Source organism: Phascolarctos cinereus, unplaced genomic scaffold (genome assembly GCF_003287225.1).
Source record: "Phascolarctos cinereus isolate Bilbo 61053 unplaced genomic scaffold, phaCin_HiC Scaffold_726;HRSCAF=1367, whole genome shotgun sequence".
Classification (NCBI taxonomy): domain Eukaryota; kingdom Metazoa; phylum Chordata; class Mammalia; order Diprotodontia; family Phascolarctidae; genus Phascolarctos; species Phascolarctos cinereus.
Genome location: NW_027556098.1, coordinates 353,968,143 through 353,979,758, shown reverse-complemented (window position 1 = coordinate 353,979,758; position 11,616 = coordinate 353,968,143). Strand labels below are relative to the sequence as shown.

Sequence of the window (11,616 nt, the reverse complement as noted above, 5' to 3'; positions counted from 1 at the left end):
GCGTTGGGCAGACTACTTAACCTAGATTTCTTCAATTGTAAGTGGAGGCTATGATTTTTGTACTGCCTACCTCAAGGTTGTTGGGAAATAGTTTGGTAAACTATTACTAAATGCTATATAAGTATAAGCTGCTTTTAAAAAATTAATTTTACTTTTTTTGTTATATTTTAAATTCTGAGTTGTCCCCTCTTTCCCCACCATGCGTTAGAGGCCATGATTGACAGATATGTGTCACACATATGTCACACATATGTCACAGACCACACTATGTGTACTTCTATTTCTCAGTTCTTTCTCTGGAGGTGCTGCGGAGCACCTTCCTTCATAGGTCCTTTACAGTTAATTTGAGTATTTATAGTACTCAGAATAACTTGGTTGTTCACATTTATTCTTTGAACAATATTGGTTACTGTATACAGTGTTCTTTTGGTTCTGCTCACTTCATACTTCATTATTTCACGCAAGTCTTTTCCATGTTTTTCTAAAATCAGCTTGTTCATAATTTCTTACAGCACCGTAGTGTTCCATCACAATCATATGCCACAACTTGTTTAGCCATCCCCCAATTAATGGACATCTCCTCAATTTCCAGTTCTTTACTACCACAAAATATGCTGCTATAAATAATTTAGAGCATATAGGCTCTTTTCCTTTTTCCCTATAGTAGCATTGCTGAGTCAAAGGATATACACAGTTTTTATAATTCTTTGGGTATAATTCCAGATTGCTCTCTAAAATGGTTGGATCAGTTCACAGTTCCACCAACAATGTATTAGTGTCCCATTTTTCCAAATCCCCTCCAACATTTGTCATTTTCCCCTTCTATCATTTTAGTCAGTCTGATAAGTGTGAGAGTATATCCCAAAGTTGTTTTAGTTTGCATTTCTCTAATCAATATTGATTGAGAGCATTTTTTCACATGACTATATATAGTTTTGATTTCTTTATCGAAAAACTACCCGTTCATATCCTTTGACCATTTATCAATTGGGGAATGACTCATATTCTTATAAATTTGACCAAGTTCTCTATATATTTGAGATATGAGACCTTTATCTGAGCAACTGTCTATAAGATTTTCCCCCTCATTTTCTGCTTTCTTCTAATCTTGGCTACATTGGTTTCATTTGTACAAAAACTTTTAAGTTTAATATAATCAGAATTATCCATTTTGCATCTCAGTGTTCTCTATCTCGTTTATTCATAATTTTTTCTTCTACCCATAAGGCTGATAGGTAATGTGTTCCATGTTCTTCTAATTTAGTTGATATCTCCTTTCTAGCAAGATCATGAATCCGTTTTCACCTTATCTTGGTAAATGGTATAAGATATTGATCTATACCCAATTTCTGTTAGACTGCTTTCCAGTTTTCCCAACAATTTTTTTTTTTTACCAAATAGTGAATTCTTATCCCACAAGCTTAAATATTTACACAAGGTAACTATAATCATTTACTACTGTGTATTGTATGTCTACTCTGTTCATTGATCCACTTTTCTATTTCTTAGCCAGTACCAGATAGTTTTGATAATTACTATCTTACAATACAGTTTAAGATCTGGTACTACTAAAATCTCCTTCCTTTACTTTTTTTTTTTCATTAATTCCTGTGATATTCTTGACCTTTTGTTCTGCCAAATGAATTTTCTCATTTTTTCTAGCTCAGTAAAATAATTTTTTGGTAATTTAATTGGAATGGCATTGAATAAGTAGCTTAGTTTAAGTAGAATTGTCATTTTTATTATATTGGCTCTTCCCACCACAAACAATTAATATTTCTCTACTTAAATCTGACTTTATTTGTATAAAAAGTGTTTTATAATTATATTCATGTAGTTTCAGGATTTGACAGGTGTACTCTCAGATATTTACTGTCTAGAGTCATTTTAAATGGGATGTCTCTTTTTTTTCTTGCTATCTCTTCTTGCAGGGTTTTGTTGGTGATATGTAGAAATGCTGATAATTCATCTGGGTTTATTTTATATCCTGCTACCTTGCCATAATTATTGTTTCAACTAGCTTTTTAGTTGAATCGCTAGGATTTTCCACATATCATATCTGCAAAAAGAAAGTTTTATTACCTCATTGCCCATTCTGATTTCTTCAATTTCTTTTTCTTCCCTTACTGCTATTGCTAACATTTCTAGTACATATTGAATAATACTGGTGATAACAGGCATCCTTGTTTCATTCCTTATCTTTTTGGGAAGACTTCTGACTTATCCCTGTTAGAAATAATGCTTGCTGATGGTTTTAGGTAGATGCTTCTTATCATTTTAAGGAAAAAGCTGTTTACACCTATGCTTTCAAATATTTTTAATAGGAATGTGTTTTTGTCAAAAAGCTTTTTTGACATCTGTTGATATAATCATATGATTGTTACTTTTGTTATTGATATAATTTTGTTAATTTTCCTTAAACTGTCCCTGTATTCATGGTATAAATCCCACTTGGTTACAATACATAAGCTTTGTGATCTATTGTTGTAGCCTCCTAGCTAGTATTTTAATTGGGATTTTCGCATCCATATTCATTAATGAAATTGATCTATGATTTTCTCTGTTTTTGTTTTTCCTGGTTTAGGTATCAGCACCATATTTGTTTCATAAAAGGAGTTTGATAGGACTCCTTCTTTACCTATTATTCCAGATTATTTAATATTGGAATTAGTTGATCTTTAAATGTTTGGTAGAATTCTCTTGTAAATCAGTCTGGTCCTGATGCTTTTCCCTTACAAAGCTTGTTTATGGTTGGTTCGGTTTCTTTTTCTAAATAGGTTTATTCAGATATTTTAGCTCCTCTTCTGTTAATATTGAGAGTTTATATTTTTGTAAGTGTTCTTCGTTTTCACTTAAATTGTTAAATTTGTTGGCATATAATTGGCAAAATAACTTCTAATTGCTTTGATTTTACCTTCATTAGTGGCATATTCACAGTTTCCTTTTTGATACTAGTGATTTGTTTTGGTTTTTTCTTAAAAAAATCATCAACCAGTAGTTTATTGGGTTTTTTTTTTCATGAAACCAACTTCTAGTTTTATTAATGGTTTTCTTAGATTCAGTTTTATTAACATCACCTTCAATTTCTAGGATTTCCAATTTGGTGTTTAACTGTGGGTTTTTAATTTATTCTTTTCCTAGTGTTTTTAATTGTTTATATAATTCATTGGTCTGCTCATTCTCTATGGTGTAAACAATCAGGCCTTTACTCATTTCCCAAGTTTTCAGTGCCAGTCCTCACTGAAATAACTTTGTATTTATTTTGTAAATTTTTTATTTACTTCTCTGTGAATATGCTATACCATCCCAGTAAAACATAAGTTCCTTGAGGACAGAGACCGTTTCATTTTTGTCTTTGTCTTTCCTAGCACCAGGCTTCTCAGTGCCTGGTTCATAGTAGGCAATAAATACTTGTTTCATTAGTATCCAGAGCTATATGTGATCTTGTGCTTAATAATTCTACCATCCAAGTTCTCCAGTAGGTATATGTGCCCCCACCCCCGTCCCTTCCAGTGTGAACAGATGCATAACCTATGATGGGCAAGTAAATGTGGTGTAATCAAACTATTTGGCACGTAGTAAATACTTAATGCTTTTCATCCATTCAAAATGGTCGGTTTTGGGTTTGAATCCCAACTTTGCCACGTGCTTCTTGTGGCCTTGGAGACATCCCTTAACTGGGCCTCAGTTTTATAAACAAAAGCTGTTGTACCAAGTGACATATAAAGTCCCTTCCACATCTGATATGCTGTGTTTTTGAAGCCTACTTACTTCAGGAACATGGAACTGCCTCACTCTCCTCGGCCCCACTTCTCCTCAGGAAAGAACCCTGGACTGGACTCCTAGGTTACTCAAGTCCAAAGTAATGAGCTTCCGTCCAGATAGAGGTTGCAGCAACAATGATCAAAAGGGGCCAGATGTAGGAAAGCTATCATCTCTCAAGATGTCATTCATAAATACGAGTATTTAATCAGAATCAAGAAGCATGCCTTTTTCTGTTGAAATCCTGTGTGCATGTACATCTGTGCATTTCTCAGCTTATATAGAAACCCCTTCTAAGGAGAGGGACCTTGTAGCCAGCTAGTCTACCTTTGAATATTGCAGCAATGCTAAGACCACAGTAGGTGTTCCATAAATCAAAGGACTTTACTTTTTATATTTAAAGGTATAGTTATTGGATTCTTGAGATGCTCGAATTCTATAATCCACACCAGAGAAGTTATCTGAATGATTTGATGCACAGATCCTATCACATACCATCATTTCAAGAAAAGATAATGTATGAAAAAAGTGCTTTGTTGAAAGAGAAGTTGGTTATCAGATTGTGATTTTCTCATATTTTTTTGTGGGAGGGGCCAGTACAGCTATGAACTAGAAAAGTAAGAAATCCTCTAAAGTATACCTGGGACTTTTCCATTTTTAGAGCATGGGTTATACTTGGTTTGTAGTGTATATATAGGCAAAGCTTAAAACTGTATTAGGACTTTTGGGACATTCTGTACTTAGAAGTAAAGGTCCTTTAGTACAGTGCCCTAATTTTACAGATAAAGAATCTGAGGTCCAGGGGCAGCTAGGTGGCACAGTGGATAGAGGACCGACCCTGGATTCAGGAGGACCCGAGTTCAAATGTGACTTCAGACACATAACACTAGCTGTGTGACCCTGGGTAAGTCACTTAACCCCATTGCCTAACCCCCCCCCTAAAAAAAAAGAATCTGAGGTCCAGAGAGGGGTATGGACTTAACAAAGGTCACAGAGCTAGACACACCCTGACTTCTGACTTCACGACCTGACTTCAAATCCAGCACTTATTTTATATGCATTATTCTGTGTCTCATAGGTACACTACAGAGAATATAATGATAGGGACCACATGATGGGGGAATGGGGCAGGAGGTGGTGATGGCTAGATTGCTAAGGCTAATGCCCACTGATAGTCATCATAGATTGGCTATGATATGGTATTTATTGTAGCTTGACCAAAAGACTAAGTCAGATGAATTGAAAAGTAGATAAAGTCTTACTAGACTGTAGACCAGAAGGAAGGCCCATGGGATGATTTTCTGTGTTATGAACTATACTCTTCCCTTGTAAATATAAGGATAGGGACTAGACCTATGATTTCATTAGTATGGGAAATTCCCAAGTGGGAAATAACCCTCTACCAATTCAGGTTAGCAGCTTCTTTGCAACTTATAGTTAGAAGAGAGTTGCTTAGGGCACTGAGGGGTTAGATGACTTATCCAAAGTTATACAGCCAGTGTGTGTCACCTTTGAGGCCTGCTCACTACCTATTATTCGATGCTCTAAGTAAATATGTTCTTCTTGAACTCTAGAGAGCTCCAACTTGATGAAAGGCATTCTAGGAAGAGAGGTGGTGTCAGACCTAGAAGCATACAGTGTAGCAGAAAGTGAAGGACTGAGTAGGATGATCCTTTAGATCCTGCCCCACTATAGTAATGGCAGTGGGTGCTATTGGCCTGGTGTCAATCCCTCACTGTACACCTCACTATTCTTTTATTCCCTCCCCCAGGCTCGCCAAACTCCAGACTTAAAAGACCAAATAGCTGTTACCAGATGAGGGAAAGGGGTTGAATTAATTCCACCTTCTCTCTTTTCCCTCTGTCTCAAAGGCTGCCTGAACATGCATGAGTAGAAAAGCCAACAAGGGAGTATGTGTGTGGTGCACGCACGCGCGCGCACACACACACACACACACACACACACGTGCCTTTTGCCAGCCTCTTTTATTCTGGATATTGGCTCAGATCAGAGGTGGACTACACACATATACCCTGCGTTGAACACAAGTGGCAGGAGACACTTTGGTAGGCAGTGGCAGGTGTAACACAAGGTGGGCACGGTCCAGTCGTGGGGAGCCCAGGACTCCCCCCAAGTAGACAGGACAGAGATAGAGAGGCAGAGAAGAGGGGGGCAATGGTAGATCTTGGTTGATGAAGTGGGGAGTGACACTGACAGGGGGCAGAGGGCTGGGCTTGCCTGAGTGCCCATCTTGCAAGGCTCTGTCCTCGGGATCCCATTCAGCATGATAGAGGACCAGTCCTGTTATTAGAAGGCCACCCTCAGGAGCTAAGGGGTTTGGTCCACATTCCACCTGGGGGCACAATCATCATTGTCAGGACTGAGACATCAAGGAAAGGCATGAAATGAATCAGGGTTAATGCTTATAGCCAGAAGGAGAGGGGACAGGGATAGAGTACCTACCTGAAACTGAAGGTGAATTGCTTCAATCCCTTGTTGAGCTACACCAATGTTGAGATTAGAGACTAAGCCAAAACTAGGGTTAGGGTTACGGCCCATGTTGAACCTGGGGCTGGTGCCAGTGCTAAAGCCATGACTAAGGCCAAGTCGGCTATAGAAGCCAGGACTGAGACCAAGGCTGGATTGAGGGCCATCTTGGGGGCTAGGGCCAGGCCTGGGCTGCGGACCACCGCTATATTGGGGACCATCACTGGGGCTGTGGCGGGCAGGGTCAAGCTTGGGGGTTGGGTTACGAGATGGGGAGATAAAATCGGGGCGAAGCTGGAAGTGAGGGTGTGCACCAGGGACGGAGGCAGGGCAGGTCAGAGGTGGATGGCCAGGGCTAGCTGTCACACTTGATGTTAAATTTGAAGTGGTGTAGCGGTAAACCCAGTTCTGGCTGGCCTCCCAGCGAATAGCCAGCAATAACCCTCTGGGATGACGGAAGGCAGACAGGTGAAATGAGCGATTCTGTTGGTCAGACCCTCCCATATCGAGCTGTCCACATAGACTTAAGTATTTGGTTAGCAACTGGCCCTGGTGCCACAGCTGGTGCAGCCACAGCCAGGGTGGCTGGGGCCCCGCAGACATGTGATGCCGCCAGGGAAGAGGGGGACGGCCAGCCCAAAGGGCAGTGGCTACTTCTTCACATCGTGGAGAGGAGCAGGGAAGGCCCCCTGCCAGCTGGCTCTCCAGGCAGCACAGGTCACTATGAAGTTCTGGCAATAGCATACCTAATGCTGTGCCTTCCTCCTCCAGGAAGCCTTCCAGGGTCTGCAGCCCTTTAGAGGAGTTGCAGCCAAGGGTCTGGCTATGAGAGCTCAAGGCCAGCATGGCCTGCAATGCTTTGAGCCTCTGGATAGCCTGGGACACTCGATGCTTTAGTCGATACTTCACCTGATGAAGGGCCTGGCTTCGGGCACTAGGCAGGCCTGAGGGTCCCCAGGGATCTTGGGCCTTGTGTAGAGAAGCCAAAAGGGCCCGACTCTTTTTCCTTAATAGCCAAGCCTGGGGCCCTTCAGTTACTCCACAGCTGCGAGGCTCAGACAATGCAGAGATCAGGTGTGCTTGGGCCTCTACCTCTAATGATGCCTCTAACTCTGGCTTATCTAGTGGGTTGAGAAGGTGAAGATGGAAAATTAAGAGGAACAAGATACTGCAGGAGAGAGATGTCACCCTCTACACCTACCCAGGCTCTTCCACACAAAAGGGAAGGTTCTCCATACACAGACAAAGATGCATGCAGAGGAAAATTGTATACACACAGATATCCAAACTTGACCTTTTCTACATTCAGGGATGTCCCCACACATATATACACAGAAAGACACTCCCCCCTCACACACACACAGAGGGCCCTCCCTGCCCCTGCCCCTCTCTCCTCTCTCTCTCTCTCTCTGTGTCTCTCTCTGTCTCTCTGTCTCTGTCTCTGTCTCTCTCTCTCTCTCTCACACACACACACACACACACACACAATCTCAAGAGTTGAATGACAACACAGAATAACCACTCCAGGTCAAGGTACTCTGTGAATCTTTATCCATTTAAAATTATGGCTCACAAGCCTCCACTTGTGTGTTTTTCTCTAGTCAGTAAATGCAACTAGTTCAAAGCAAAGACATTTAGTAAGTTACATTTCCTCCACAAATCTGAAGCCTTTACCATAAATAGGTAGAATAGGCACAATAATGATTGTGTATGAGGAACACACTTGGAGGGAACGCACATGGCCAGGGAACATATGTGAAGGGGGTAATCCATGCCTCTGATACTGTAGGACTCCTAAAATCTTCTGGCGATGTCATCAAGCTCTCAAGTGGCTTGCTACCTTCTGGGAGTGGAATCTTTCCTGAGTGCAAAGCTTCATTGGGTCTTATGGTAAATGCTGGGCATGTAGACTTTTCTGCGTATTGTTCCCTCTCCCTGCTTCTAGGTTGCATCTCTTCAAGAGTCCCCTGCTATCCATCTCAGTTCTACTTGGCTAGGGCATAGTGGCTACAGTCTCTCTCTGAGGACAGGCAGGATTCCTTATGATAACAGCTAAGATTTACAGCTCTTTTTGTGGTGTCAAAGAATTGGAAATTGAAGGGATGCCCATCAGTTGGGGAATGGCTGAATAAGTTGTAGTGTATGGCTGGAATGTAATACTATTGTGTTATAAGAAATGACAAGCAGGCAGATCTCAGAAAGACATGGAAAGACTTACAAGAACTGATGCAAAGTGAAGTAAGCAAAACCAGGTGAACATTGTACACAGCAACAGCAACATTATGCAGTGATCAACTATGAGTGACTTAGCTTTCTCAGCAAAACAATGATCCAAGACAATTCCAAAATGATTCATGATGAAAAATGCTATCCATATCCAGAGAAAGAACTGATAGAGTTTGAATGCAAATTGAAGCATACTATTTTCACTTTTTTTGTGTGTTTTTTTTCCTTTGGCTCTGGTTCTTCTTTCACAACATGACTAATATGGAAATATGTTTTACATGATTGCACATATATAACCTATATCAAATTTCTTACCATCTCAGGGAGGGGGGAGGTGAGGGAGGGAGAAAAAAATATTTGGAACTTAAATTTTTTTTTAAATGTTAAAAACAACAGAGTACTGACCCTGGAGTCAGGAGGACCTGAGTTCAAATCCCGCCTCAGACACATAACACTTACTAGTTGTGTGACCCTGAGCAAGTCACTTAACCCCACTGCCTAGCAAAAAACAACAACAAAAATGTTAAAAACTTTCTTTACATGTAATTGGAAAAAATACTATTTTAAAGTAAAAATAACTAAGATTTAAATGGCACTTTAAAGGTTGCAAATACTTTATATATTTTTCTAATTTAACCCTAACAACAACCTTATAAGGTAGATCTGAAGGTCTCCAATCCTGTCTTGGTCCTAGTCCTAATAGAGGCTCCATATATATAGTCACAGCCTCTATCACTGACTTGACTCCAGCATGGGCATTGGCCTTAGTTATGGTTTTAGCATTGCCAACAGCCCCAGGCTCAGCTTGGGCCTTCGCCCTAGCTCCATTTTGGCCTTGGCCGCATCTTGATCCTGGGGTAGTGATTCTATGGGTCCTACATGTGAGCAGGGAACCCAGGTGCTGTGCAGGAATCCTCTCTACATCACTGAGAATCTTCTGCTTAAAGACCTCCAGAGAAAAGGTAGCCCACTGCAATTTGGGACACTGCCAATTGTTAGGAAGGTTTTCTTTACTTCATAACTAATTACATAAGGAACCTCTTCAGAGAGTGGTGCTTCAGGATAAGGGAGATATACTTCTTGGAAGGCTGAGAATAACTGTAAGTGCCAGGATACTTTGAGACCAGAGGATTCAAAACATGGCAGAATCCCAAAGGCTGAAGGAAGCTCAATAGCCATAGGGTCCAACCCATATCTGAAAAGGAATCACTATTATAATATATCCAGTAAGTAGTCATCAAACCTCTGCTTGAAATTTCCAGTGAAGGGAAACCCCCTATCGCCATCACACTTTTGGATAGCTCTAATTTTAAGGAAGTTTTCCCTGACACCAAGCCTAAATTTGGTTCTTTGCAATTTCCACCCATTGTTCCCAATTTTTCCCTTTGAGACTAAAAGGCCAATCTGACTACTTTTCCATGTGACAGCCTTTCCATATGCTTCTCTAATAACTAAGGAGCTTACATACAACTATCATATCCTCCCTAAGTCTTATCTTTTTCAGGCTAAATATCACCAGTTACTTCAACTTATCCTCATATGGCATGAACTCAAGTCCCTTCCCCATTCTGGGTGTCCTTGCCTGGATGTTCTCCAGTTTATCAATATTCTTCTTAAACTGTGTGGCAAACAGTCTGGAACACAATACACTAGATGTGACCTGGCCAGGGCAGAGGACAGCAAAGACTTACTACTTAAAGCTCAGCCTCTCTTAACATAGTCTAAGATCCCATCAGCTCTTTCAGCTGCTGTATCATGCTATTGACCCCTATTAAGTTCTCAGCCCACAAAACTCCCCCAGGCAATATTCAGTCCAGAGAAAGAACTCTTCACCATGTTTTCCCTGTCTTGTACTGGTATAGTTGAAATTTTTTGTTGAGGTAGTCCCTCTTGAGAGTAAAGAAGCACTATAACTGTAATGAACACTGGAAAAGGGAAGGAAGGGAAGGGGAGATGAGAGAGAGACAGAGAAAGATCCTGGGTGGGCCACATGGGAAGCAGAGTTCCCATGTAGTTTCTGAGGCTTCCTGATCCTGTGGCCAGGCCACAGGGCCGAGATAGAATGAACTCATAACTTTTCATCCCCAGAGGGTTGGGAAGAAAAAATGACGTTCACAACTCTACCAACAATGCATTAGTGTCCCAATTTTCCCACATCTTCTCCAACATTTATCATTTTCCTGTTTTGTCATCTTGGCCAATCTGATAGGTGTGATGTGGTACCTCAGAGTTGTTTGGCTTTGCATTTCTCTAACCAATAGTGATTTAGAGCATTTTTTCATATGACTACAGATGGCTTTAATTTCTTCATCTGAGAACTGCCTGTTCATATCCTTTGACCATTTATCAATTGGGGAATGACTTGTAATCTTATAAATTTGACTTAATTCTCTATATATTTTAGAAATGAGGCTCTTATCAGAGACACTGGTTGTAAAAATTCTTTCCCAATTTTCTACTTTCCTTCTAATCTTGGTTGGGTTGGCTTTGTTTGTGCAAAAACTTTTCAATTTAATGTAATCAAAAATTTCCATTTTGTATTTTGTAATGTTCTCTATCTCCTGTTTGGTCATGAATTCTTCTGCTCCATAAATCTGATAGGTAAACTATTCCTTGGCTCTCCCAGTTTGCTTATAGTATTAGCCTTTATATGTAAATCATGAACCCATTTTGACTTTATTTTGGTATATGGTGTGAGATTTTGGTCGATACCTAATTTCTGCCATACTCTTTTCCAGTTTTTCCAGCAGTTTTTGTCAGATAGTGAGTTGTGGAGTTGTGAAATGATCCAACCATTTTGGAGAGCAATTTGGAACTATGTCCAAAGGGGCTATAAAAATGTGTATACCCTTTGACCCAGCAATAGCACTTCTAGGGCTGTATCCCAAAGACATCATAAAAATGGGAAAAGGACCCACATGTACAAATGTATTTATAGCAACTCTTTTTTGTGGTGGCAAAGAATTGGAAATTGAGGGAATGCCCATCAACTGGGGAATGGCTGAACAAGTTGTGGTATATGAATGTAATGGAATACTATTGTGCTATAAGAAATGATGAGCAGGAGGACTTCAGAAAAACCTGGAAAGACTTGTATGGACTGGTGCTGAATGAAGTGAGCAGAACAAGGAGAACGTTGTA

General features: G+C 40.4%; 1 protein-coding gene across 1 annotated transcript in view; it reads right to left on the bottom strand.

Moving 5' to 3' along the window:
• Positions 1 to 5,730: 5,730 nt before the first annotated feature.
• Positions 5,731 to 11,616, bottom strand: part of DNHD1 (dynein heavy chain domain 1) — a 150,888-nt gene continuing 145,002 nt past the window's right edge. The window contains 2 exon segments of the mRNA XM_078146212.1: positions 5,731 to 6,115; positions 6,226 to 7,370. Coding sequence (XP_078002338.1) covers positions 5,765 to 6,115; positions 6,226 to 7,370 — 1,496 coding nt within the window. The 3' untranslated portion in view covers positions 5,731 to 5,764.